At 44.9% G+C, this 27,669-nt stretch overlaps 1 protein-coding gene across 1 annotated transcript; it reads left to right on the top strand.

Annotated features, from left to right (window-relative positions):
* Positions 1-65: 65 nt before the first annotated feature.
* Positions 66-27,641, top strand: esyt3 (extended synaptotagmin-like protein 3). Its single transcript, XM_088931384.1, has 23 exons — positions 66-838; positions 8,112-8,153; positions 8,755-8,889; positions 9,428-9,504; positions 11,380-11,449; positions 13,133-13,222; positions 13,772-13,827; positions 15,015-15,135; positions 15,761-15,937; positions 16,409-16,491; positions 17,155-17,203; positions 17,933-18,022; positions 18,183-18,245; positions 18,332-18,400; positions 19,793-19,864; positions 20,874-20,960; positions 21,532-21,681; positions 21,949-22,298; positions 22,962-23,060; positions 24,091-24,222; positions 24,880-24,985; positions 25,611-25,660; positions 26,364-27,641. Exons 1-23 carry the CDS (start codon positions 416-418, stop codon positions 26,395-26,397), a joined length of 2,625 nt encoding a protein of 874 aa, XP_088787510.1. The 5' UTR covers positions 66-415; the 3' UTR covers positions 26,398-27,641.
* Positions 27,642-27,669: the final 28 nt, after the last annotated feature.

Below are 27,669 nucleotides of genomic sequence, written 5' to 3'. Positions count from 1 at the left end.
ACTGTAGGCTCCGCGGGATCCCAGGGCGACGGCCGGGCGAGTCGTATATATATAATCACCTGAGAGGGCGAGGAGAGGCGTGTGGGCTGCCGAACACGGAAGTCGCAAAGTTAAAATCTCGAGTCGGCGAAGGAGAGAGGTGCAACTCCGGCCGGGGGAATGGTGCAGTGCAAGAAAATCACAGTGCAGAAACCATGAATTCCGCTCGGGGTTCGCTGGAAAGGCGGTGCGTCGCTACTTAGAACGTACTTTTTAAAACGTTTCGTCGGGTTTTTTTTTAATTTTCTGGGAAGAGTCGTCGTTGTTGTTGTTGTTGTTTTTTTGCCTCTGGGTTCCCCGCCTCGGCATCCGCGGCAACCGGGTGAACTTGAGCGGAACTTGAGCGGCAGGCGACGCCGAGCTGCGAGGGCAGGACATGTCTCGGCCGGAGAACAGCCGAGGCGCGCCGCACAACCCCGCCGGCGGATCGGGGGGCGTCTCCGAGAGTCCCCGGAGCCCCGCCGACTCGTCACAGGGGGGGTCCCCGAAACCGGCAGCAGCTGACGACGCGGGTTCGGAGAGCCTCGAGGACACCAGCTACAGCACGAGCGCCGTCAACCAGATGTTGATGGAGGTCCTCCTGTACTTCGGGAGGGCTTTCGTGTTCCTCTTCCCCGTGTACCTGACGGGCTATCTGGGGCTCAGCATCAGCTGGGTCCTCCTCTGCCTGATGCTGTGGACGTGGTGGAGGAGGAACAGGAATATGAAGAGCACCCGGCTGGATACGGCTATCGACTTTTTGGAGAACGAGCGGTTTGTCATCAGCGAGGAGATGAAGGCGTTGAACATGCCCGCTTGGGTATGTAGCACCTGAGTCCTGCCTGCGTGCCTGGTGCGCTACTGAAAACGCTCTCCCTGTTCGGGACGGTCTCCCAGAGGCATTTTTAGAAAACTGCGATACTAGGAGTGTTGTGTGTGCGTAGTAGATGTTATAAGAACAGTGGCATTAACGGCAAGTGAATCAAATCTCTCAAGACATTAGAGCTCAACAAAGCAATATTTGTTGGGCAGACGGCAGGCGACAATAGTTTATTGCATACCATTGAGATCGATCGATTTGTCTCATTAATTGTTGGGTTAGTGGTTAATTAAGAGCTGGATTATCTCTGATCTTCTAATCTGTCGAGACATTTGAGTCTTGTGTTTTTGCTGTTGTTTTAATTGGGGAAGAAACGGCCAACCCTTTTACCTCCCGATACCAGCTCTTGTAAACAAGTGCTGATGCAGCAGGGGAAGGAAAGAGTGGACACAAGGGTTTGCTAGCTGAAACCACCTGCATTACAGCGTCAGAATGACCCCCTCTCGTTTGCATCCTCTCAGCCAATCTGGTCTGTTTGCTGGTTAGCAGCTAATTGATCTGGAAATCTCATCCAGCTGTTTCTTGAAAGAAACCAGAAAAGCTTTGATGACATGGCTGAGTAGCCTGTTCCACATTTTTGCATGCTACTGTGGGAATGTTAAGATATTTATAGAAGTCAAATAAAATTAAAAAACAGTTTCTTCAGCTGATAAACAGGAGACTGATGCCCGGTTGCGAAGTATCGCGTCTTTACAAAGAAATACCTCCCAAACTAGTCGTTTTGTATAATCACAAAATAGATTATTACTATTTATTGAGTGACTGTGGATGGTGGAGAAATAAGGAGTTTTAGATCTCCTGTCAGCCATCCTTATACAGTATTTATAATGAAAAGCTGTACTTGGTAAGACTTTTTTTAGAAGGCTTTAATTCCACCATATAAGAAGCAGTAAAGTTAAAGATGACAAATTACTGTTCACAAACCTGTGTTGAGGTGTTGGTGAAAAGGTCTTGGCCTTTTCCTATAGTTTCTTGAGACACTAAGAAGTGGGAGTTCTAAAGCAGATCCATCAAGAGACGTTTGTTTCTCGTTTCTCATGCTAAAGACGGATCGTGAAGGTTTCTGTTCCAGTGTGCTGTGGAATGGGCAGCTGGTCACTGCGGACGCGACACCACGCCTGCCAGGAGAGACCACTCAGGACAAGCCCGCAGACGAGAAGTGGGACCAGTTTTTAAATAGCATTCAGTGGTCTATCGTTTCCTGAACTGGTAACAAGATGCAGGTTTTTAGGTGCAAATTCTAATTCTTATTCTAAGAGGGAGTATTATGGCAGGTAACTGTGGTAGCAGGTAGCTTATCATATTAAAGGTTCTTTGTAGAATACTTTGTAAAGGCGGTCAGTACTGAGAATCCTGAACAGAGCACCACCCATTCAAGTTTCAGAGCTGTAAAGCAGTAAAACAGGAGTACAACTGAAGAAATGTTAATTGGCCTAATCTCTGGGTAGCAATAGCTTTGCGTGAAATAGCCTTTTTGGTATTTTTTTCCATTTCAGTAAAGAAAGAAGTCTTATTGTTATGAATTTATTTGCTTAGCAAGTTCTGTAATTTTGGACAATTTACAAGGTACACAAAGTCTCACACTGAGGTTTCTCACAAAGAATGAAAAGATATTCTAGCATGCAGTAAATAGAACTATGGTTAGCTGAACACAATAATGCTGGAATTGCAAAATATGTCCTGTTAAAAGAGTCTGCGTCCGTCAGTGTTAAATAAGGAGACAGTTGCACTTGACTCAGAAGGTGGCTCTTACTCGGTAGCGCGCTCGTCTTCGCTGAGGTGGCTGGCTGCTTTAGTGACTCACTGTTACTCTTGATGCTGACTGCAGCAGGTAGTTGGTTGAGTTTCTCTGCCAAGTTGTCCTTCCTCATCCAAACCTGCTGGCTGCGTGCAGCTCGCCCACTCGTCAGTTAGCTGTGAAGGTGAAAACAAAACCGCAAACACCAGATAAGAAATTACTTTTTGGATTGGGGGAGAAAGGATACAACCCTTCAGACGTTCTGGCCCATTCTGTAGTCAGTGGCTGATTGACCTGAGGATCTCATCCAGGTGTTTCTTGAAAGAAGCCAGGGTTCAGCCACGTGGCAGGGCAGCTTGTTCCACTCTCCCACAACCCTTTGGGTAAAGAAGTGCCTCCTATTCTCATTTGACATTTTGGCAAGTAGCTTCCATTCTGCACATCAAACAGCCTAATAACATGTTACCGTACATGTTTGGCAAGCTAGCAGTGCACTGTGGGAATTGACATATTGTGCACTTTGAGAAAGATGGCTCATGAGATATGACAGCTTTATCAAGAGTCAAAACCATGTTTTGTTCCTTACATTTTAGTTGCTATTACGGAAGCAAAAGCTATTGCTCAGGGAGAAATGTAGGCTGTGAATAAAAAGCATTTCAGGGACAGACAAAACGTGCTGATTATATGGGGGAAAAGGACAGCTTACTGAACTGCATCATTGAACTGCTATCAGTAAATTTACTTGTAGTGCTGGAAATAACTACTCAATGAGCAAAGCTGCAATTCCAGTGGAATTCCTGTACTGAACTTAAGTTTGATTGTCCCCAAGGTGCAAGTTCAGTACTTATTCAGATGAAAAGTTGAATGTTTTTGCCGGTTTACCTGCAACTGCAACACTCCATGGCAAAAGTGCGACAGCTTCAGTAAGTTCTACATTGTGAAAACAGTTCAGGTGGGGAGCTGCGTCAGCATGCGTAGGCTGCAAAGGAACAGGTAATAGGTTTATTCCATGCTGAAAAGAGAAGAAAGAAAACACAACATCACACCCGAAGAAGGCTCCACAGCCGAAACGTTGTGTTTTCTTTCTTCTCTTTTCAGCATGGAATAAACCTATTACTTGTTCCTTAATATATTTTTAGATACAGTGAACCTTTCCACGGATGCCCTGTGTTTCGTGTTTTGTTGTTGATTTTGAAGACACCTGCTGGGTGGGCTTTGCTGGTGCTTTTAAGGATTTGAAACACTTGTCTGAGGTCCCCTTGTATGAAAAGGTTCAGTTCCTCCAGTCTGTCAGTGTCGGAGACTCCCTGGAGACCTGGAATGCATGTTGCTCTTCTCTGGACTGATTCCAGAGCAGGGCTATCTTTTTTTTTTATTCAGATAATTGTATTAACATATGTATTGGTGATCTATCCAGGAACATGATACTTGGTCCTCAGTAATCAGTTTCTAGGTTTAATGTGGCATTTTTTATTGATTGGGCATCACTGAAATATGAAGTAGGAGTCCAGAGTGGGCTAGTGTATGATTAGTGTATTTGTAGATTTTCAATTATTTTGCATTCATTGGAAAATAAGAAGTTGCAACTTAAATAATTTAGTTTTTAATGTTAAATGTCCAGTGTCTTTTATTAATAACATGAGAATTCTCTCCTCACTATCCTGCTGAGAAAACATCAACTGTACGTTCCTGAAGACTTCAGATGTAGAATACTTTCAATACCATAGGCGCGGTTGTCTTAAGCCAGGCTAAAGACTGTGACAGGAAGTTCCTCCGGAATGAAATCAGATTGCCACAGATCTCATCAAGTCTGTGGTTCACGAGCTCAAGAGACCTCAGATGGGAGACGTCACAATGACAGAAATGGCCCTTCAGACTGAACTGAACACGTGGAAACTGAACACAGTAACGCTTATCCTTTAAATCACATGAGGGCTGGTTGGAAAATAATTTCTTCTGTACCTAAAAAGTAAAGTATTCGGTAATGAAAGCACTGTCAGGTTAGAGATTCATACCCACCCCTTACTACTTTTAATATATAGCACATTTTTAAACATGCTTTAGCCATCCAGAAGAGCTTTGCTCACAATACCAGTGATGGCTCCTTGATCCTCAGGAGGATGAGGCTGTTCGAGCTTTGTGCTCTCTTGAGACCTCCTCTTTACTTTCGTTCCAGATTCTCTCTTCAAAGTAATAAGCCAAGAGTCTGCCCCCTGGCTGGCTCCAGCGCCCGGGACCTGTTTTACTGGGGCGATGTGACGCCGCAGTCTGTGACTGAGAGAAAATAGATCCTGGCCTTGTGTTTCTGAAGTTTACAGTGCAAGTCAGAAGCGTGTCGCAATAAAACCTTGTGCTGCAGCTTCTTTGTTACTTACAGTTGCTCAGTTTGATCAGTTACACCCCGCTGGATCTCGCTGGCTTGACTGACACGTATATCACTGACAGATTTCAGCATTCCTGACCTGGGCTAGAAAAACATTTTTGCAATTCCTTGCATATTTGCAACATTTTAATCGAAGGATGTCCTGCCGGGTTTTTAACCTCTTGCAAATCCCAGGGTCTCTGGGGGTAATCTTGAATTCCTAATTGCTTCAATAACCCTTTGGCTGACATCATCATTGTTTTTTAAAAAGCTTGATGATCATTTATTAAGAATGTTTTAACTTTGATGGTTTATGGGCTAACTTGAAGTTTGTTGTATGAGCAGATGGCAAGCAAAAGTTAAACTAAGTAATTTAGGCGAAGAGACCCCTGCTGTCTCCCTGTCTGGGACAGAGAGCTTGTGCTACAGCCATACAGCGACTCTAGCCAGGACAGTGGTTCCCAGTCCTGGTCCTGGTGACCCACACACACCTGCTGGTTTTCATTCCAGCCCACCTTCATTCAAAGTCTTACTCGATCTGAGAAGTTGCTTCATTGGAATATTTGCATTTTGTTTGTAGTCACGAGTTTGGAATGTTATTTTACTTACAAAATGAAACAGTTGAAGAGCTGGGAACAAACAGTTTAAATTTTACGAACAGTAAAAACCCTGAAGGGTTTGGTTGTGCCACTGAGGGCTCGGCAGGTGCGCAGGTCACCAGGTCTAGGACTGGGAACCACTGCTCTAGGGCGATGAACCGTTTCAACATTTTTCTCTTCCTCTACTGGGCTGGCCGGCGCCGCATACCTCAGAACATACCAGTAATTCTCATGGCGTTCTCACAAGGCCCTTGCAGTTTAAACACCAGTAGGCCATTGTAGTGTAATTGACTGCGTGTGGACCGTTTTAGAATCGGGCTGCTGGAGCACAGAGGGTGTGGGGGTGTGTGTTGCTATGGGAACGTCTTGCGCGAGAGAGCCTAGATCTCGTTGCAGAGAGTTCCCTTCCCGACTGTTTGAGCACAGTGCCGTTCCTCGGGGACTTGTTTATAATTTGTCCTATCAGGAGAGCAAAACGGCGGCTCTGGACAAAGAGCTCTGGTCTGTCGACGGAACTCTTACTCATGACTTGGGGCGTTGAGGTTAGATGTGTCACTTTGCGATCTCCTGTTTAAACTGAGGCAAAGATGTGTCATTCCGGGCTTGTTACTTTTTTTGTGCTTGATATTAACACGTTTTGATTTGTTATGTGTGCCTACGGTGTCTGTCGGACTGGCACGTCGGAGAGGTTACAAATTTTCTTTCTCCCAGCGAAAGCTGAATGTTTGTACAGCAGCTCTATGTGTTGTGTCAGCTAGCTCAGCTCAGCTCAGCCCTTCCTTCAGCTGGAAATAGCTCCTGGGAAGAATCGTCAGGGGATGTAATGTTTAGAATTGGCCAATCATTGCACCTGCAGATCTCACTTCCCAAATATGCTGAAGTACCTGTCTAACAATATTATAAAAAAGGTGTTCTGCTTTATTACATTTTACATTTTATAATTTTATTCTTAGGAATATTAAACTGATTAACTAGGATCTTATATCTTGGAAAATGATATAAGAAAAAAAACACTGGCTTTTTTAAAAACAAGTTGAAACCGGGGTTGGTGTGGTCAGTGCTGCTGCCTCACAGTGTCGGGGTCCTGGGTTTGATCCTGCCTGGCGTGCCTGCTGTGTGGTGCTGGCTGGTTCATCCGGAGTCTGCACAGTTTTCTTAACTCGGGAAAGATTAGGAACTAGGAATGCATTGAGCTCATCAGGCCCGTTTGGCATTTAGTAGCTAATCGATCAAAGGATCTCACCCCGGTGTTTCCTGAAAGAAGCAAAGGCTGGGTGGGCAGCTTGTTCCAAACCCCCATGAGCCTTTGGGTGAGGAAGCGCCTCCTGTTTTCCTGTTTTACATGTAAATGCTACCTGTGCCCTCTGGTTCCTGTTTCACTGTGGATTCAGAAGTCCGCTGGCTTGACTTTGTCAAGCACTTTGAGGATTGTGAGTGCTTGTAGCAGGTAGTCGTCTCTATCCAAGACTAGCAGGGTTAGTTTTTTTTCAGCACATTGTACAATTTTGACTTAACATCCCTTGGTCTAAATTCTGTTTTGCTCTGGGAGCTCCAGTCTTTTCCCACCTTGGGGGGGGCGGTAAGCATGCTGGTAATTGAGGTTAGTCCTTTAATGGACTGGTGCCTCATCCAAGATGGTCAAGTCCTGCCTTGCAGCCCCATACTCCCACGACAGGCCTTGGGTGGCTGCTTCTCTTACTAGGAATAAGTGGTTTTCTGATCGTGCTTGTGTGCACGTTTATGTCGGGGTGACATTAGGACTTACTCATGCAGTAGGAGTCTAAGCACTACTGTGAACATGAATCCTGCTATTCTGGCATTCTTGTCCACACCCTCTGGCCTCTCCCAGACAGCCTGAGTTCATTATATGAGCAATACAGGTATGCAGAACACATACTAAGCAAAAACTTTGGGTTAGTGAATTAGATGGAATACTCTTTAAATTTGAGGTGCTGGCACAATTTTATAATGAGGGGTCATTGTTCTGGTTGTTGAAGATTATAATTCATGATTTTTGAGTGGTTGAAGTTGTTTATGTACTGTACTTTTGCTTCACAGATGCCTGTGGTTAAAGTAATTCTTTGACCAGGATAACTTTTTGCATATGAAAGATTCCAAACGCATATCCCTTGGCCTGTCTTGACTATCTTTTGACTTGCTCTGATGGCCTAAAGCAAAGACATTTTGGAGCACGACAAAATAAAACAGGGCAAAGTGTTCCCTGAATCCAGTGGCGTCGATCAAGTCCATCACAGCTCCTTCAGACTGGTGTTTTCACATTGCCTGTGATTATTCTGGTCCTCCTACCCTGTTGGGTGGGTCCCTTCCCATCATGCAGCCCTTGGGCTGTTGTCCTGTGTCGTGCAGGTAGAGCAGAGCTGGTTAAATGTGTTCCTTGGCCCAGAAGAAAGGGAGTCTTGCTTTGCAGACCATGGACACCACAGATTCATCTTCGGTCCCACCCTAGGTCTTGGGCGCTAATAATTCCTGCATTTTCTTTCTGTGCTCTTGCAGGTCAACTTTCCAGATGTTGAAAGGGCTGACTGGCTGAACAAGGTACTTTTAGTTTTGTTGTTCCTTTGTTTTTTATTCCAGAAATACAATTCCATGTGCAGCCCAAGTACAAGAAAATCCTGCACAAAGGTTCGTGTTCCATGAAAAACGAGCCATGGCCTGGACAATAAACAGAGCTGCACATAGAATTACAGCTGAAATGGAGAAAGGGAACAGAAAGAAGAGACAAAGGAATAAATAGGAGAAGAAATATCTCTCATAGCCTTGAGCGGAGCATCTCAGCTAGTGAATTGTAATCTTAACACACAACCAGCTCTTTTACTTTGTTCCCCCAGTCCTGGCTGGGAGGTGATGTAGCTTTCAGACAGTTTAACGTACTTTTCTTTTTTTGCAGCCACTAGTAAGTTTTTCAGTTTCTGTTTTTTGCTGTCCGGGCTGTCTGGTGCCTCGCATAGTGTTGCATCACGAGTTCTGTTGCAGATCCACAACAAATGCATTAATAAGGCTTTCAACAATGGACCAAGTGTATTAGAATGTTATTTTTACTTCCCTTTGCCATTTGTTTTGGGGGCTTCGTTTGTGGGACCGCTGGCACAGTAATTGAAACAGCAGAGCACAGATCCAGCCCATCTTGTCTTCACAGGTACTGCAACAGGCCTGGCCTTTCTTTGGAATTTATATGGAAAAGTTATTGAAGGAAAAAATCCAGCCGTCGATCAGAGCATCCAGTCCACACCTTAAAACCTTCACTTTTACAAAGGTCCACTTTGGGCAGAAGGTAGGGGAGTGTTTCTTTAGGATTGATGTATGTGTGCATTTGGTACACCTTTATGTGATGGTGTAACTGAAGGGTTTTGGATCTTATAAAAAGTCGGTGTACTGCCTTTGAATCAGGACTGCCCAGCAGTTGTGCAGCCCTGTTTTAGGTACTCAGGAAAATAAGAAGCTTTTTCAGATACAGTGGGCATTTCAAATGTTGAGCATTAGCTCATTAAGGGTTTTTAGAAATTGCTTTTTGCATAAGTACCCACTTGCAATAACTGACTAGGACAGAACCTTGGTGGTACTTTTTGATATCAATACAAGACCGTGAACTTTCCAATAAATTACTGAATTGAGCCGTAATTGCTTATTTGTCTGAAGATCGCTTGAAGAATTAGGGATTAGCTGGAGTAAAGAGCGATCGGATAGGGACCCGCCAGCTGGCGGAAGGGATAAGGCTGACCAGCCGTGCTTTAGGAAAGCGCAGACGCACAGAGGAGAGCTGTACGGGCGAGGAAGGGAGTCTTGATTTAAACTGCTGTTGTGTCCTTTAGCCTCTCAGGGTCACTGGGGTGAAGGCGTACACGGAGGAGGTGGACAAGAGACAGGTCATCCTGGACCTCAATTTAAGGTAGGCTCCCATGGCCAGGTGCCCACAGACCAGCCTGACTGCTGCCGTTTTCCACTAAGCTGAAGGCTAGAGTCTTAAGAAATGCAAAAATGAAGGCAAACGCCTCCATGTTTAGGAATTTGGGCAGCCCCAGGCTGAAGCAGGAATACAGTGAGTCTGTAATAAACAAACAGTAACCTTGCTTTGTATGGGACTGGGGACAGTAACCTTTCTGAAAAAAGTGCCCATATGACACTTTGAGTTCTCTGAAATGGAAAGCAAAATCAGTTCTTGGTATTGGCAAAAACTTTCAAAGCCTTAGCTGTGTGGAAAGGAATGTGGTTCTATCATCCAGCATTAAGCAGAGTTACAGAGTGGGCCTGTTGTTTTCAGTGTTTCATAAGATGTCACTGGGGCAGCATCTTCAGTAATGAACCACGTGCAAAACTGCCTCAATTACTACTTTATTTCCTACATCCTGCTTTGTCTTTAACTCTTGATCAACTGAACAATTGAACACAGTTTTGAAAAGTTGATTGGTATGCATGCTAAAAGCCATTCTGGTGGTAGCAGATGGAGTTTTGAACATGCACAGAGAGAGAAAGTATTCATACCCTGGTTTTCACATTGTGTTGCTTTAAAGCTTGCACACTTCAAAGAGGCAATTCATGTTTGTTTTATGTACAACCTATCACACATTCAAAGCAAACAACCAATAGATGAAATAGATAAAAGCAAAGTAAATGCATAGCTAATATGAAATTATGAATTATTCGAGAGTTTTCTATCTGCGTGCAGTCATAGTGGTTTTATATATACATGATTTCCCAATACAACGTGTATCCCTATAAGGACCATCAGTCTGGTAGCGATTTTCACACAAAGATTCAACCATGAAGACCAAAGAGTTTTCAGACCACTCGGAGATAAAGTTGTAAAGGCACAGATGAGGAGAAGGGTATAAAAAGATTTCGGCGATCCTTGATATCTCTTTGAGCATCATGAAGTCAGTCATCAAGAAGTCCCTTCATGCTGAGCAGGTAGGCAAGGAGGAGACTGGGTAGGGACACCAGTGTGAGGCTAACAGCGACTTTGAAAGAGTTACAGGCGTCAGGGGCAGAGATGGGAGAAAACGTCCACAAACCAACAATATACCAGCCACTCAACAAACAGGCTCGTATGGAGCCAAAACAAAACGTCTCATATCCCACAGGGAATAAAGCACACAAGTGGCAATAGGCTTCGTAGTCAGATGAGAAAGAACTGTAGCTTTCTGTTCTGAGTGGCAAGTGCTCCATCTGTTGCAGATCACACATAGGGCATAACTCAGACAGCACCATCCCTACTGTCAGGAACGGTGGCAGCAGCATTAGAGCTCTGCTTCTCATCAGCAGGGACTGCGAAGCTTGTCAAGACTGAGAACAGAGGTGGAGCAAAGTACTGGCAAATCTTTCTTCACACCTATCCAAACCTGGGATAACATTCAGCTCTCTGTATGATGATAATCCAAAGCAAAAGGCCAAGCTTGAATCTGTGGAAAGACTTAAACTGGTGTCCATGTGCGAGAGAGCTTGAGCAAATCTTCCAAAACGAGCAAGCAAAAATAGCACCTTGCCCCCTTGGCAGCAATTACATCCGCAAGACTTCCACCAAATAATGAGCTCATGGCTCAGAGTGCTTTTCATATAACACCTTTCAGTTTTTCCAGACTGTACTTTTACTGTAACATACAGTACAGCGTCTTGCCCATAGAAGTTGCCACTGTGCATTCAGGTTTGGATAAAATATTTAATTTTTAAAAAGCCTGCATCCTGATACCATAGAAAGGGTCTGAATACTTTTGCAAGGCAGAGTACTGTATGTTGCAAGTAAACTTTTCGTTTTGATCTGTTTCAGTTACGCTGGAGATGTGGATATCGATGCAGACGTGAAGAAGCCCATCACAGCTGGGGTAAAAGGCATCCAGGTCAGTTTTTCTCCATTTCACTGCCCCGTTTCCTGAAGCAATTTATTTTATTAAGATGATGGCTGAGGTGTGTTTCAGAATCTCCTCGTTCATCAAGTGCCAAAGCGCCTGAAGAAGTTTCCTGCTTCTTTCCTACTTTCTCTGTTCACAAATAATCACTTGTATACTTGTAAATCAAAAGTCATGTGTATACTCCTTTGATGATGGAATCCTCATTCCTCTGATGATGAAATCTGGCTTTTCTTAGTGGGTACATTGTTAATAAATCAAGCACTTTTTCTATGTGTAAAGAGAAAATAACCATGAACATGCATGATTTCTTACCGTCATGATTATATACAGTATAGCATATAATGTTTCCTCTTCAAAAAAAAGTGTTAATAATATTTCTGTGGTGAGCCATGGTGAAGAAAAGACTACAGGGTGTTTCTGCACGTAAAAAAACTGTGGTTGCACAAATATACAGGTAAATACAAAATTCTGGTACATACTGTAGGAGTATATTTCAAGATTTGATTTGAAATGACGATTGAAAACAGAAATATCTGAGGCTGCTCAGAAGAGTAATCACACTAATCAAATGCCTCTGGCTCACAGACCCACCTTAAAACATCTTGAATATCTGGTCAGACAACTCCAGTCCCATGACTTTCAGGCCTGCCAGTTCATATGGTTTTAGGGGAACACTAGAGGATTTGTTGATTGATCAAGCTGCGCTGTTTGTGATCTGGGCATGTGCCAGATTTTGATATGTCATCCTTTGCATAAAGATCCCTATTGGCATATAGTCTGAGCACAAGAAGCAGAGGGTGACAAGCTTCCCCCTGTCCTGATTATCTCAAGGGGCGATGTACAGTACGCTCATTAAAAATGCTTCCTGTCCGGTCAGCTAGTGTCCTTGTATTTATCCTATTTAAACACTGCATGTCTAGATGTACTGTACATATGCAAGTCCTGAAATAAGTCTGAAAGTAATTTCTGAAATTAATAAACCTGCTTAAGACCTTTTACAAAACAATATGCAAAGAAACGATTAAAATTCCAGACGTTCCTTGAAGGCAACTTAAAAAGTTGTGTCAATGAAAATGGAACCTGCTTCCATTGTGGTGAAACAGCCGTCGTCAGATTTCAAGATAGTGCTTGCGATAACTGAATTATCTTTGTTTTTTTAACTCGCGTGTCCTTGAACACCGAAGGATATAAACAAAGGTGAAATGGTATACAAAACTTTGTGACCCCCGAAAAATCACAGAACACTGTTGTCAGAGGTCGTTACAATTTTGAACATGGAAATGTTCATGGAAAAAAATATGATTTTTACATAATGTGTTTTTTGTTCATGTTTTTAATGGAGTTAAAGCAGTATTCCATTTCCAGCTTATAAACATTACATGATGGGGTAGCACTGGTCCGTTTTGTTTTGTGGATATGTTATACCCATTATTAAATCGGATTAATTTTACATACATGCTCTTTTTCCATAATACATCTCTTAAAGATAGTTTTTCAGGTTTGTCCACAACAATTTTGTGTACGAACATGTAACCAAGCGTCAGCTTTTCCCCAGCCTTACAGAAGGCGCACTAATCATCTTGTTCACGCCTGAGTCGTGAAGGTGTCGGCTCAGCAGGGTGAAACCTGAGCAATCCTCACCTGTACTGAATGGTGTTTGTGTCAATCCAGTTTAACGGGCTGCTGCGGGTGATTCTGGAGCCCCTGACTGGCCAGTCCCCCCTAGTCGGCGGAGTCACCATATTCTTCATCCGCCGGCCGGTAAGCCCAGAGTCTCCGCCTGTAGCTGCGCTGTGAGCAGCAAACATTTACACGACGATTGAGAGAATGATGTAGCTTTATAGTGAGGGTTTTGCTTCATTTGTTTTCCTGTGTTTCTTCATGATGTAAAAATAAGGGCGGGTCCAGATTCAGCCCCTCTCCCGAGCCGCGTGTCCAGGGTAGCCTGTGTTAGCGAGCACAGTGTACAGCTCACGGGCGATGAGCTCTGACGGTGTTGCTCACTGCAGCAGGTTGTTAAGGAGAATATTTCAAGGCTGTGATGTTTTAATCCATCTACAGCCTCCACAGACCAGGGCTTCTTGTGGCTTTGTAGTGCCTGTGACCCAGGGGAATTCGTCTCATGTCCCCAGTAGCTTGGGCTCAGTCAGGTGCCATTTTCAAAAGCTGTATCGGGTGCTTCGGAGCTTGCCCATTCAGTTCTGCCCCACTGATTACTGCAGATCTATTATCACATGAAATATCTGTGTGCTGTGCAAAATGCTCGTATCTATTTATTTAACAAATATTTGTGATTTGTTCTTTTTGTAGCAGCTGGATATTAACTGGACTGGATTAACAAACGTGCTGGATTCCCCAGCGCTGAAGTAAGTTGTTATTCACCTATTCAAATGAAAATTGCAAATCGATGGATGGTAGAAGGTTTACAGAAAACAAAGAGCCTTGCTGTATGCTGTATACTGTAAACTAGAGGTTTTCTTTTTTTAAGGTATTTTAATGGTCTGTGTTTAAAATCTCTTCTTCCTGTAGGACAGGTGGTACAAATCCCTCCAGGCCCTGGGGATGCCGTTTATCCTAAGTGCTTCTAGTACCTGTAGCAGTTTTTCTATGCTAATGCTGTTTCATACAGAACTCTGTCCTTCCTCAGCCTGAGGCATGCTGTTCATTGCTTCCTTGGTGAACACCTGAGTGAAGTATTCATTTAATACACCAGCCATTTCATCATTGTTGTTTCGGTTTCACATATTATGATCGATGCATTTAATTTCATATGGACCGCCCTGTTCAGCTGTGCTGATAGTGATAATATTTATATTTCTATAAATATAATTTAATTTCTATGTGTCTCTCAGCCTTCTTTATTCCCTGTGCTTGACACTTATTACATTTCTCTTCTTTAACTGGATGCTGTTCTGTTTCGAACGCTTGTATGTTTTCAGAATTGGTTTATTGAACCTTGGGGACACTGCTTTTCTAGCCTTTGATTTCAGTCTTGGGGGAAGTGTGTTCTGTGCTTCAGGTGAAATATCCTCAGACTTTTTCTTTCTGTCAGGGGGCAAAGGGGGGTGCTCTCTCACCTCGGGTCTTCTCTCTCTATCCTGATGAGTTGAGAAGACGGGTCAATACACTCACCGCCTCTTGTGGGTGCTCTGACAGACTGAGCGTGGAGGCTGTCTTTAGCCATGCCTGTTTCAGCCTTGAACACTGACGTTCCTATTGGTTTTTCCCAGGAAACTGTTCTAAACTGTTTCATTTTAATTGTCTGAATGTGGTGGTCTGTAACACTCCTAACGTTATACCCATTGAAAGTTTTTTAGAAGTCTGACCTGTGTAGATCTTGCATTGACTCACTTTGCTTTCTTCACGATTGGTGCACCACTGCTCTTCTTTTAGCTGTGTTTCAGATTTAATTCCTATGAAACCTTTTGCTGTGTCTAATGCAGTTCACAAACCTGTGAACAAAGGAACAGCCATCTGGCCTTGAGAGGGCAGAGCAAGCAGCATCTCTCCTATACCAGTTGCTGACTCTCTGTCTATCCCTACTGTGATGCAGTAACATCTCTGAAGACGCCATCTTGAACATCATCTCCTCCTTAATGGTCCTTCCCAATCGCATGTGTTTCCCGCTCATCGATCAAGTGCAGGTGGCTCAGATGAGGTTCCCTCTTCCCCGAGTGAGTACTGGTTTTTCTTAAAAGTGTCTGGGGGGGGGGGAGGTCATATAACTTATTTAAAGTCACTCATTTGGAACAAATCTTGGGCCCCATTGTCTTACATTGCTTCAAATTCTGAACCAGGGTGCAAGCAGTGGTCCACAGTGACTGGGATTCTCCAAGCAGCGGCATCAACTGGCCATGATTGCTGGGGTTGAGACAGATTGGGGCTCAGCATGGCCAGAGCCAGAGCTCTGCCCTTTCCCTCCTGTGGCACCTGTGATCATGCAGTGCAAGATCAGAGCTGCATCAGTCCTCCAGTGAATGCCTGCTCTACTGTTAGAGCTGTGGGACTCGCAGTGTGAAAAGGCAAAGAGCCTGAGAGCTCACAGTGTTGTCTTCAATGCGCTCATGCTGCTCTAGGGGTCACCGGAGTGACCTGAGCTAATTGGACCATTTGAGGAGTACAGAAACAACTGGCAATTACAAATTAAATTGACACCTTCCCTTTGTGTGGGACTGTCTTGTTTTGCTTATGCTGCATGCTGCTTGATCCCTACACTGTTTAAATGGGATTAAAAAAAAATGAAGCCTTGCATTGCGACTTTGGCATCTCTGGCTTCAGTGGGGGTTCTCTGTGGTGCAGGGTGTCGTCCGGGTCTATCTCATAGAGGCGCAGGACCTCATGGCGAAAGACACCTACATGCTGGGGATGGTGAAGGGCAAGTCGGACCCCTACGCCAAGCTGCGGGTTGGCACTCAGGCGTTTAAGAGCAAGACCATCAAGGAGAACCTGGACCCCCGGTGGGGGGAGGTCTATGAGGTACGTGCAGTATGGTACGCCCCTGCACACCAGGCCAATAGAGAAAGCTGGACTCCTGGGTCCGGGGGCCTTCTGTGTTCAGTGACTGTATGTAATGTGACTGACATGAGCTTTAGTGATCACTACGGACGACTGACTGGCTGATTTGGCTGCATGTAAACATTTATGCTGTACTCTAGGAGTCTGACTTTGTAACAAAATAGTTTTCCTGCAGCTGCTAAATCAGTCTTTTAGGATATTTTTCTACACATTTTTCTGTCATTACAGACTTCTGGTGTCTGTTTTTCTATAAGAGTGCCAAGCACATATAATGAATCATCAAGGTTGTCTGATGCTCTATTTGTACAGTATATGTGTGTGTTGGAGAAATAAAGTTTAGAGATTTTGGGTGTTGCTTTGGTCTTTTTTGGAGTCATTTTGATTATGAGGTCAGGCAATCCTGCCTGCTTGACAAGGTCTGTTTCTTTGCAGTTTGTTGTACATGAAGCTCCGGGACAAGAGCTCGAGGTGGAACTGTATGACGAGGACACTGACAGAGATGACTTTCTTGGACGGTGAGATGACATTCAATGTTTTGACTCGGACATCCATCCATTTACAGGGTCTCGGGGGAGCTGGATTCTATCCCAGCAAGAAACTGGCACAAGGCAGGGTACACCCTGGATGGGACACCACCACAAAAACACACACACACTCACAAAAGGGCCAGTTTTCTCCGAAGCCAATTAACCCAGCAGCTCTCTGGACCAGGGGAGGAAACCCACACGAACACTGGGGGAACATTGCTCAGGAATTGAACCGGGGGCTTCACTTAGATCTTCAAATACTTGAGGTGCCCTACCAATACCATGGCAAAAGTAATAGCAAAATATGTGATAGGTAGAACGACAAAAAATTAAATAAATTAGAAGGAGTTCTTGTATAATAATTACCCCCAGGATGCAGTTCACTCCATACAGCAATAGTTTATGTCAGAAGCACAATGTTTAACGTTTGTCCTGTTAGGAATGGTGGTTGTAGAATTTCCTCTTTTCAGTCGACCCCGAAGGAGGACGGCTCCTGTTCTGCAGGTTTGGCTTCCGGTGAAGCCCCTGCTGTTCTGTAACGCCGAGTGTTTTGCGGAGTCTCGCACGTTGTTTCTGTGTTGCTAGAAAGGCTGTGTTTTCACGGCAGTGTCCCGGTTCCACCATGACTTTGTGCCCTTGCTCTGTGCGCAGGATGAAGCTGGACCTGGGGGACGTGATGAAGGAGAGGCTCCTGGACGAGGTGAGAGGAGACGGACCTGGGCGAGCGGTGGGGTCTGTGGCTGGAGTGCGCTTCTCAGAAGGAGACTGGGCTTGGGTTCGCTCTAGATAATGAGGGATCCTTGTTCTTGCATAGGAATGTGCACCTGCTAATATTACCAGTACTCCAGTAAAACCCATTTATTGTATTTCTTATTTCAAGTCATAATGTGAGTCTGAAGTAATATAGTCTTCAGCCTTGACGTCTGGTGTGAAAACGCTCTGTTTATTACTGCAGGCTGTTGTCTTTAAATGAAGGTCTGACAAGTGCAGGTCTTTACTCGAGCAAACCTTACCCAGAAGCCCATCTGGTTTCATGCCTGTGGTTCTGGTATGTTAGGGCATATAATATAATATAATATAATTTGTTTCTCTTTGCAGCTCTGTAATTTTAATTTTGTTGTAATATGGGATTTTTCGGTATTGTGGAGGGCATGGAGATAAATTATCTGGTAGTGGCGCTATTTAAAATGTTCATCGTTGGAAGAGTGGCGGTGAGCCAGGTGTTTCCGAAGTACTGGCTCCATGCTTTTTCAGAGGCTGATGCTTCAGTAAATCCTTCCTGAAGTATGTCAGGAAGCTTATCGGGCAAAGATGGGCCCCATGAAGGAAGGGGAGGGTCTCGCACAAAATGACGTCAAGAATGCATTCAATCTCAAAAAGCAGAGAGTCCGAATCCGTGCGTCACCTGTCTGCTCCTGTTCCCCCGCAGTGGTTCGATCTGGAGGAGGCCGAGACTGGGAAGCTGCACCTCAGGCTGGAGTGGCTGTCGCTGCTCACGGACCTGGAGAAGCTGGAGGAGGTAAGGGAGGCTCTTCCGTCCGCTCGGGACCCGGAGCCCTGCGTGTCACGGCACTGGGGGGGTCCGAACCACAACCCTCCCGCCGCCCCGACCCCTGCTCCGCTCCGCCGCCCGCGTCCGCGTTTTCATCCCTCCCTGTTGACTTCTTCTCCGCTTCCAGACCCGCGAGGGCCGCGCCTGTGCCATGCTGGCTGTGTACTTGGACAGCGCTTCCAACCTGCCGGTGCGTCCCCAGTGTGTCGCGGTCCTTTCTTGCCGTTGGGTGGTGTCGTGCGGTCACTCGCGCTGACCTCTGTGCTGTGTTTTCAGAGGAACCTGACGGAGTACAGCAGCACCGACTACGGAGGGAAGCACAACAAGCAGGCCAAGCAAAGCAAGGTAACGCTGCAGGGGGGAGGCCCAGTGGTTTCGGATTTCACGCCTGCTTGTCGAGTCCAGACTCTGTAAAAAAAAAAAAAGAAATCGGGCAGTGATCGGGCACGGAGTGGATAAGCAATGGGGCTGGTGATGTCAGCCCCAGGAGTGCATGCTGGGATAGATGGGAACCTGTCTGGGGTAGTTGGGAAATATCGGGGGCATTATTAACTCCTGTGACTTGGGGGGGGGGGGACAGGGGTTTATGTAAATGTTCTGCGAGTGTACATGTGTGGATGTCCCATATTCCCCCATCCTGATCTGTGGCCTCAGGTTCCCACCCTGACCTGTCTGGCCTGTGTTAGTCAGCACGCTGCACTTTCAGTGTGTGGTACAGTGGTTTACTTCTTGTTGGCTAGTGATAGCAGTCCTCTTCAGGACAGTGGAACTATACTATTCTGATTTACAACAGAGCACTTTCCTTACCGCTCTTGTGTGTGATTATTGCCCATGTTAGACTAAGAATTGCAAAGAATTAAGAAACAATGCATTTGAAAACAAAACCCATCCCACTGAAGCTGAGAGGTTGCAGTGCTTCAGTTTGCATCTTGGCTCCAAAACATGCCTTTTCGAGTGCAGGAATTGGGCTCCTTTGTCCTGCTGTGCTGCTGGGCGAGGTGGCCTGGTTCGGAAGGGGGTGCAGTGTCCCCGGAAAGGGAGCTCCTGACGCTGGCTGTGTTTCAGGATCCAGGCTGCTCGGCCCTGCGCTCTGCGCTGCGTGGGCTCAGGAATCCAGGACCTGTTTCGCCGCATGTTTCACATTCCTGTCACTCTCTCGCATACCTCAGCTGGGGATCATCAAGGAAACGTTTTGTTTCCTGCCCTTGTATTTCATTCCTTCATGCGTTTGTTTTCATATTTAATTAGTTTCTGTTTTGGGCCTGCTTCCCTTGTCTATAAATAGTTTGTAGTGTTTCTGGAAACACAGGCAGATGCAAGGAAAGTTGAGAATATCTTGAAAACCATACGATCCGTTTTTAAGTGGAGTTTTTATTTCACTTTGAGTTACATACCATCAGTTTCAGATTTCTTAGCGATTTATTTCATGCAAATTGAGTATAGCAGTAAAAATAAAACACCCCACCATTTTAAATGCCTTGTGGATGCAGTGTGAATTTCAAATGTAATTGCCGTTTAATGCAGTTCACCAGCAAGAAACTTGACTGGACTGGTTCCTAAATTATTTCTTCTTTCTGGCATTGTGAGGACACGAATGCTGAGCCAGGGCTTGGCATATAAAACCATATAACCTCTGTCAAAACGTTTGCGTGACAGCTGCTCGGTCACAGGTCGGGTCTGAAGCCACTGTGCAGTGGGTTCTGACTTGTGTTCTTCTCTTGGTGTGCTGCTTCTTAGGTCACCAGGAAGAATGACAACCCCAGTTCCCACACAGAACTTACTGTAGAGCAGCAGACCCAGAAAAGCAACGTAAGCAATCCGTCTGGATACAACCATCTCTTTTGTTGTGTGTTTCACAATAGCTGCCCTTGGAGAATATCTAATTATCACAAAGGTTGACAAACAAGTAAAACTGGTTCAAGGTGTGTAGTTTATTCATATCAAACATTCAATCACATGAATGTTCTTTAACATAATAAAGGGTACAGACAAGATGAGGCCATTCGACCCACCCAGTCTGTTTTGTAGATGGTAGCTAAGTGATCCAGTTTAGCTTACCCCTATCCGGGAGCAGGTAAAGGTTTATTCCGTGCTGAAAAGAGAAGAAAAGAAACAGCATTTCGGCTGTGGAGCCTTCTTTGGGTATCACCCTCTCTTCAGCCTGGAATAAAACATTTTGTTCCTTTGCAGCCTACGCATGCTGACACAGCTCCCTACTTATCCCTATCCAGCTGTTTCCTGAAAGAAGTCGTGGTATCGGCTTCAACAACATGGCTGGGTATCTTGTTCCAGAACCCCACAACCCAATTAATAATAAAATCTAACAATGTTCCTATTCATTCGGTTTCGCACATCTCTTCATGACTAAAATCCCTGAGCTTTCTTTCTCCAGGTATTCCTGAGCTCTCTGTCAAAGGTGTGGAGCAAAGACAAAAGCCATTCTAGCCATTATAAAGCCACGCATTGAGCTCTGAAAATCACAGCACGCAGGAACTGCTTGCTTTTTTTTTTAAGCTGACAGACTACAGCTGGTTTGGCTGTTTTGTGATCGTATTCTCTTCATGCTTTCATCCTAAAATGTTTTTGTACCTCACAAAGCAAGTGAGAGGGTAAAGCCCTATCAGGTAGCCGTTATTTTGCTTAAGGACAAAATGTTTCTACTACGTTTTTACAAAGGAGGGTAAAGTTTTTCTCTCGGCGGTGTGGTATATCTATTTGAATGCGGAGGTGAAGTTGTAGAAAGATGAAAAAGTGTATTCTGTAATTTTGGTTCAGATTTACCCTAATCATTGATTTTTTCTCTTCTCTCCTCCCAAAGACCATACATGCAACTAAGGACCCAGTGTGGGAAGAGTGTTTCACTTTCTTTGTCCACCACATTCAGAATCAGTCTCTCATTGTTCAGGTGGAGTATGATTCATTTAACTGACCGGTCCAAATAGCTGTCATTGCTTCACATAACAGAAAGATGACTTCCTTACACACATGAATGACTTGCAACTCAGAAATCTTCATTTTGATATCAGATCACACATGAAATATTTCAAAATAATCAGGACCGACAGTATCTGTTTCTGAGCCTCCACTGTTGTTTTCTATTAATCCATTTGTGTCTGGGTGAGAAGAAACCAAGCTCGTCATTTAGTCATCTTTTAATATTGAACAGAAGCTTAAAAACAACTTGACAACTCAAGGTAAAGTAAATATGAGCAAAATATAAAGTGTTGTAGCATCTATCTGATCAATCCTGTTTACCAATCACATCTATTGACAACTGCATTCTCAGGAGCTTCTCATCATCAGACTTGTTCCCATATACTGTATACTCCCCTAAAGCCCAATGCCTTAAGTTAAAAAAAACTTTTAACCGCAAAAATCTGATCTGTCAAGTTTAATTGAATTAAAAACTCAGTCTTTTTAAGCTCGGTGTATTTATGTCAGTGTATTTATATTGGTGTTGCCCTCTTGTATTTTAGATCAAAGGCAGCGACAAGAAGGTTCCTCTGGGAGTGCTGGTGCTGCCTCTCAGCCGGCTGCTCACGGCCACAGACATGACCCTGGACCAGCGCTTCCAGCTGGAGCGCTCGGGGGTGAACAGCTTCCTCAAGATGAAGGCTACGCTGAGGGTAGGTCCCCCACACTGGTGCCATTCAAGGAACTGGGACCCAGGGAAGGGCTGGGGACCGGGACCCAGGGAAGGGCGCCCCGGCTGGGGACCAAGGTCCGAGAACTTTTTATAGCTCCACCCGGCAGACTGCCTGACTGGCCGGATGTCAGCCAAGAGGGAAAGTGATATTAGATTGCTGCAATGGAGTTCGGAGATGCCGTACGTGCCATGTTTATCACTGTTGTCAGCGCTGCTCTTCTCACCTGTGTACCACGTCTCCTCTCAGATCCTGGCTCACGAGAAGCCCAAGCCTAAGAAGGTGGACCCAAAGCTCAATGCTCGGGCGCGGGGGCCAGCGAAGGGGGCGAACAAGCCGTCCTCCCCGCTGCCCAGGCCCAGCGAGCCCCTGCCCAGCCCTGACCGCGAGGTGCGCAGCCCCCTCGTCACCGAGAGCGAGAGGAAGGCCCCGTCCCTCCGACCCAACGGCCAGTCGGAGGGCAAGCCCACTGCCCCCGCCACCCCCTTCGTGCGGGACGTCTCCAGCGTCCGCAGATACGACTCCAGCAGCATGCTTTCCAGCTACTCGGTGGCCTCCTCCCGCTACGACCTGACGGAGGGGGGGGGTTCATATCCTGAGTAAGTGCTGGGTGCCTGGGGAGCCCCTCTGCTGTTATTCCTATAGGTCACCTGTTAGCAATAGATCAGCACATGTGCTATTAATCACTGAGGGGAACACTGGTCCTTGGGGGCTGAAGGATATTCGGATTTTTGTCCCAAAGGATCTCTCAATATGTTTATTGATCACCCCACCTGCTTAATTGATTGTGGTTAAATCGTTCCAGGGTTTTAGAAATTGATTATTTAAAGGAAACTTATAACACCTGCTGGACTGGAACTCTACAGGATCAGGGCTGGAGATCTCCGGTTTAGAATAATACGTAAAGCTCATTTCATAGGGCCTTTATATCTGAAAGCTTAAAACAGCAGTTACTTTGCTTTCGTTCTTTTAAAATGTGTCCACAATATAAACGCTAATGTATATTTCTCTTTGGCACTTGCTCTCTGTATACAACAACTGCCATTGTTATCACATAAATTAAGAGGACCTACAGGAATATAAACAAAGCATTTTAAAAGACCAGTGTCAGATTTTCTTGAAAAACCTGAAAGTTGAAGAGTTACAACTTGCAAACCCTTTAAAGTGTTTATACAGGAAACTGCAGGCACAGATTAGATATTAACGGATATAAATGCTTTTATTTCTTTCCATGACATGCATTTATTTTATTTGTTACCTAGAGCCATTCTAAACCATCAAGGAGGATTTGGGGAGATTCAGCTGACTGTACGTTATGCCGCACTGAGGAAACAGCTGCTTGTCCTGGTGAACTGTTGCAGGTGAGCATGGAGTCGAGGCCTGAACTGGAATAGTAATAACGGCACTTTGATCTCCGATTGAAGGATGACGTGACCACTGAAGTGCAATTCCACCTGGGTGACGCGCACACAGTACATCAGGTGGATGGCTGGAGGAGAGCGAATCTTAGTCACAAGATGAATTAAGTGGGAATTAAGGCTAGCTTGATTGTTCTTGCCCAGAGTGGAATTCTGCCAGGACAACAGGATTAACATCCCTGCTCTAGCAAACAGTGCTTTGGGATCCTTAATAACCTTACTTAACCATCTCATCCTTCAGGGCAGTGTTCCCAGTTGCCACCATGGGACGCTGGATTGAAAATTCTGGTCCCTTCCAGAGGGAAAAGTGCCATCTACTGTTCGCTCACCAAGAGCACTCGCTGCAGCAGTGTAGTTTTCCTTTGAGATCTCCCATCCCAGGCTAGCAAGTGGTAATGCTGCTGGAAGTTGTATAATACAGCTGCTTCTTTGGTTTTCAATGTCTCATCTACACTCGCTTTTCTCTGGAAACCATTTCGATGCACAGCATTGCTACAGGCAGGCAATTATTCAATCACATTAAGACAAGACCAACTGAAATGAATAGGTTCTTCTAGATTTCCGTGTCTTGGGTCACGCCACTAGCTGACAGACTGGGAAACAGTGGTGCAACCTGGGAGCACTGGAAGCATTGGGGGCAGAAGTGGGATCAGCTGATGTGAGGTCATCTCCGCTCTTGGTGAAACCCTGTTAAGTCTTGGGTGGCTGCAGGCCAGCAGGGGCGTTGGCAAAGGACTCACCTCTCCTCCATCAGAAGAAGAACCCCCTGCAAGTTGCAAGTCACTGTAGCACTTGGAAGGCGGGCGGATTGGAGGAGCCTTTTGCTCTCCCTCGATCTCCCTGCAGTGGGTATGGGGGCTGTCCATTCGAGCCCAGAGAAACAGACACTGCTGGGTCTGAACTGGGTGGTTCCATAACAATATTAAAGGGGCGCCAGAATGATTTATTCAAGCCTTCTTTTCCCACTTCACAGGAACCTGGTTTCCTGCGGTGCGCAAGGATCCGATCCCTACGTGCGGATATATCTGCTCCCCGACCGGAAGTGGAAGCACAGGAAGAGAACGCTAGTGAAGAAGAAAACTTCTGATCCCGTTTTCGAAGAGAAGTAAGATGCGTGAAGTACAGCTGAGCACTAGTCTGCACAAGCCCTGTTCAGAAATAGGGTGTGAAAATCTGTCTCAATAGCTGTACACTCTTGAAGTGAATAAAAATAGTTAAAATTTTGTACATGAAAATTGTGTAGTGTTCAGTGACAGATTGTGGATGCAAAGTTTTTTTGCAAGAAGGAGAGAACGTAAAAAGGGGTGTTGGTTAAGAAAAATGACTTTTGTCTTTATTAGTGTCAAAGTTGGGGAAAAAAGGAACCGGCAAATCCTACATACATACCTCTTGCACGTACGTGCTCCTTGGACAATAGTTCTGGGAGAATGTGAACTTTTCTTCAAAGGGAAGATTAAAGCAAGGCTCCTTGTCAGAATGCACTATGCCTGTTGTTGTCTAATTTACAGAGATTGAAGGTATATTTTTCTAGTGTGGAGAACAAATTATAGTGGGTAGGATTTCTTGCTGCAAGAAGAATGTTACTTGAATAACCCCCTTCTTGTTTGCAATGGGGATCTGGAGGAAAAGTGAATTGGAGCTGAGTGTTTGTGCACCTCTGGGCAGTGGAGTCCCAGTGCAGCTGCAGGCCCTAGCACGCTCAGCTCGCGCTGAATGACGCGACCTTAGGCATCATGTCTCATGCCGTCATTCCCATCCTTAGGTTCGAGTTCTCCGTGTCTCTGGAGGAAGCAAAGACAAGGCAACTGGACGTTGCAGTGAAGAACAACAGGACATACAAAAAACGAGAAAGGAAGGAAATTGGGATGGTATGATCATAGTCTGAGTTTTCATTTCATGCAGCTCTGCTTAAAACACAGGGTTACCGAGACACTGGGATTCGGGCTGTTTAAGTGTTTAGTTGATAGCGATCTGTATATATATACTGTACATTTGATTTCCTTATAACACTTATGCATTGTGATAATGCAAGAATTTGGACAGTGTGGTCTCATGTAGCGGAAAAAGGGGCCTGATTGCTGTGCATTACTGCTGAAAGTGGAGTTAAGGAGTGAATTCGTTCATGTGGATCTATTGTAGACCAGTCTGATGGTGCATTAGTCTCTGTTGAACAGTAAAGGGCTCATCCCAATGATTTTTAATGACATTTTAAATATATCTAAACTTTGATCACTCTTTATAAAATGTTACTGCAGACTTTGGCAGGAGATTCTAATGAAATGTATATTGCCAACTTTTTCAGGGTCTCGGAGCATTTTTATAAACATTCTGAAAAACAATGTCTTTAACTTTATTTTATTAGAACATTATCCCATTCTATCCCAGTATTGAATTGATTTTTGCAGAAGTGTTTTAAGGATTCTGAGAACGCAAAATAAGCCTGTCCCTCTTGCCTGCAGAATTCCTACTGAAACGTCTCTTTTCCCTGTCTAGGTCCTGATTGATCTGTCTCAAGACGATTTGAGAAAGGGCTTCACAAACTGGTGAGTGGTATGGAGGAGTCATTTCCACAGCCTGCCTTTGAGCAGGGATTAGCTCATGGGTCTCCTCTCCTGTCGATTTCCGCCTCTGTGTGCTTCTCGGGGCTGGGGTAGTGTAGAGCCTGACCCGACGGGCCCTGAACCCTGCATGAGCGTCTCCAAGACACTCGCCTGTCGTTTGGTACCTCTGCTGGCAGAGGGGCAGCGCACGGAGGGCATGTCCGATCTCACTCGGGCTCGCCCTGCTCTCACGCGCCCACAATGAACTGCCAGGATGTGCCGGTTTAGGTGAACTACATTGAATTATGCGTGCAGAACCAGCACATTAGTTTAGAAGTGATACCATGTGATGGTACACAATAGAATTTTGCTGCGGTTGAATACAATCTGAAATCACCTGGTAGACAGCTCAAGGCAGGTCTGGGAAGAGTTTGGAGTACTGAGCAGCTCAGAGAATCATGTCCTACCTGAGCGTTTCATGATGTGAGATGTTGTAGTGTCTCCAGCACTTAACTGGAGTGTAAGATGAAAGGATGATGTTTTTTCACTGAGTTACAAAAGAATGATTTACAGGCCATGTGCGTGTGTAATGCCAGAGTAAGGTCTCATGTTGGAAAGATGACTTTTTTTAAAGCTGCACTGTGTGATGATGCTCCAGGTGTGTATAACGTGTGTGGTGGTTAATACTTGTTTGTTACCCCTGCAGGTACGAGCTGTCTTTACCAGGAATACAGAAATAGGAAGAAATAAGGAGTTTTGCACAGGGAAGAAATATGTGATACGAGGATGTGGACAAAAACACATTGCTTATTTTTCTCAGCTGCCGTCTTTGGTTTACTAAACTTCATGCAGTGTGCTTCAGTCACTTTTAAGGCCATTACGGTCATACTATGATCTGGAATGTACCAGTGATTTCGCTGGAGAATTTTGTATAAATCTGTGAGAAGAAAAGTCTACGATCAAGTTAGTCTCAACAAAACCACCTCCTGTCTTTCAGATCTCCTTAACCTCTCTGAATGCTACAGTGATCTGTTGGGTATATCAGGGGTTTCTCTGCTATTTCTCCCTTATACGTGTAAAAATATTTATATATATTTTAACTACATTTCAGATGCTAAAAAATAATCTGTGAGAAAGATTTTAGGTATTTTTAAACAGAATGTTCTGTGGGGATCAGCAAAATGCCAAAAAGTAGCTTTTTGGTCAATAAAGGATGGCTTTTGATAAAACAACCATCCAGCGGTGCACTGTTGTGCATGAACACATCTCACATGGTGAAGGACCCTGTAAATGAAAGATCCAAATATTGTTCATCTGGGTGTCGGGTTTCATTTTTAAATTCCAGCACAATGGGCAACGAAGGAGAAAAGTTTAATTCTCCCCCCCTCTCTCTCTCGGATCGTTTAATCAAAACCCATCCTCAGCTGATCCTATGGAAGGTGAGATCGAGAAATGGCAACACTGTCTGAAAATATAGAAAGAACTATTGACTGTTGAGACCCCCTGTACGCGTCTGTGAAGTGTAATTGCAATGAGGACATTGGACAGGCGCCCCCTGTGGGCCATGTACAGTATCTTGCTTGGTTCCCATGAATTGACTGGTACGCTGCTTACCGAAGGGCAGCTGTGTAGCTGTTGTTCGCAGGGCGGTACAGTGGTATGAATGAGGAGGAGCGCTGTGCACTTCTCACACTTGCCTGCACTGCAAGACACCAGGCTCTTTACCTCTGTGAAGCAACCACAGACATGGAGGGCCCTGGGCCTTAAGATGCATTCAGAATGGCACAGGACAGGTTAGTTCCGTATGACTGCAGTGCCAAAAAGAATACATGTACTTTTCAATGAAACTTGTTTTTAGACCCAAAGAGATGTGTTTCATTGTGGAATGTTTTTGTGTACATAGGTGTATGGATATAAGGCAGATTTTTAACTGTATATTTTTTTTCTTGTAAAAGATTTTCAATTAAATTTATATTTAAATACTTTCAATGCGTCTTGTGTGCATCTATATG

This window comes from Atractosteus spatula, chromosome 13 (assembly GCF_055471065.1).
Source record: "Atractosteus spatula isolate fAtrSpa1 chromosome 13, fAtrSpa1.hap1, whole genome shotgun sequence".
NCBI classification, from domain to species: domain Eukaryota; kingdom Metazoa; phylum Chordata; class Actinopteri; order Semionotiformes; family Lepisosteidae; genus Atractosteus; species Atractosteus spatula.
The sequence above is the reverse complement of the archived record's forward strand: the minus strand, read 5'-3'. Positions and strand labels throughout refer to the sequence as shown.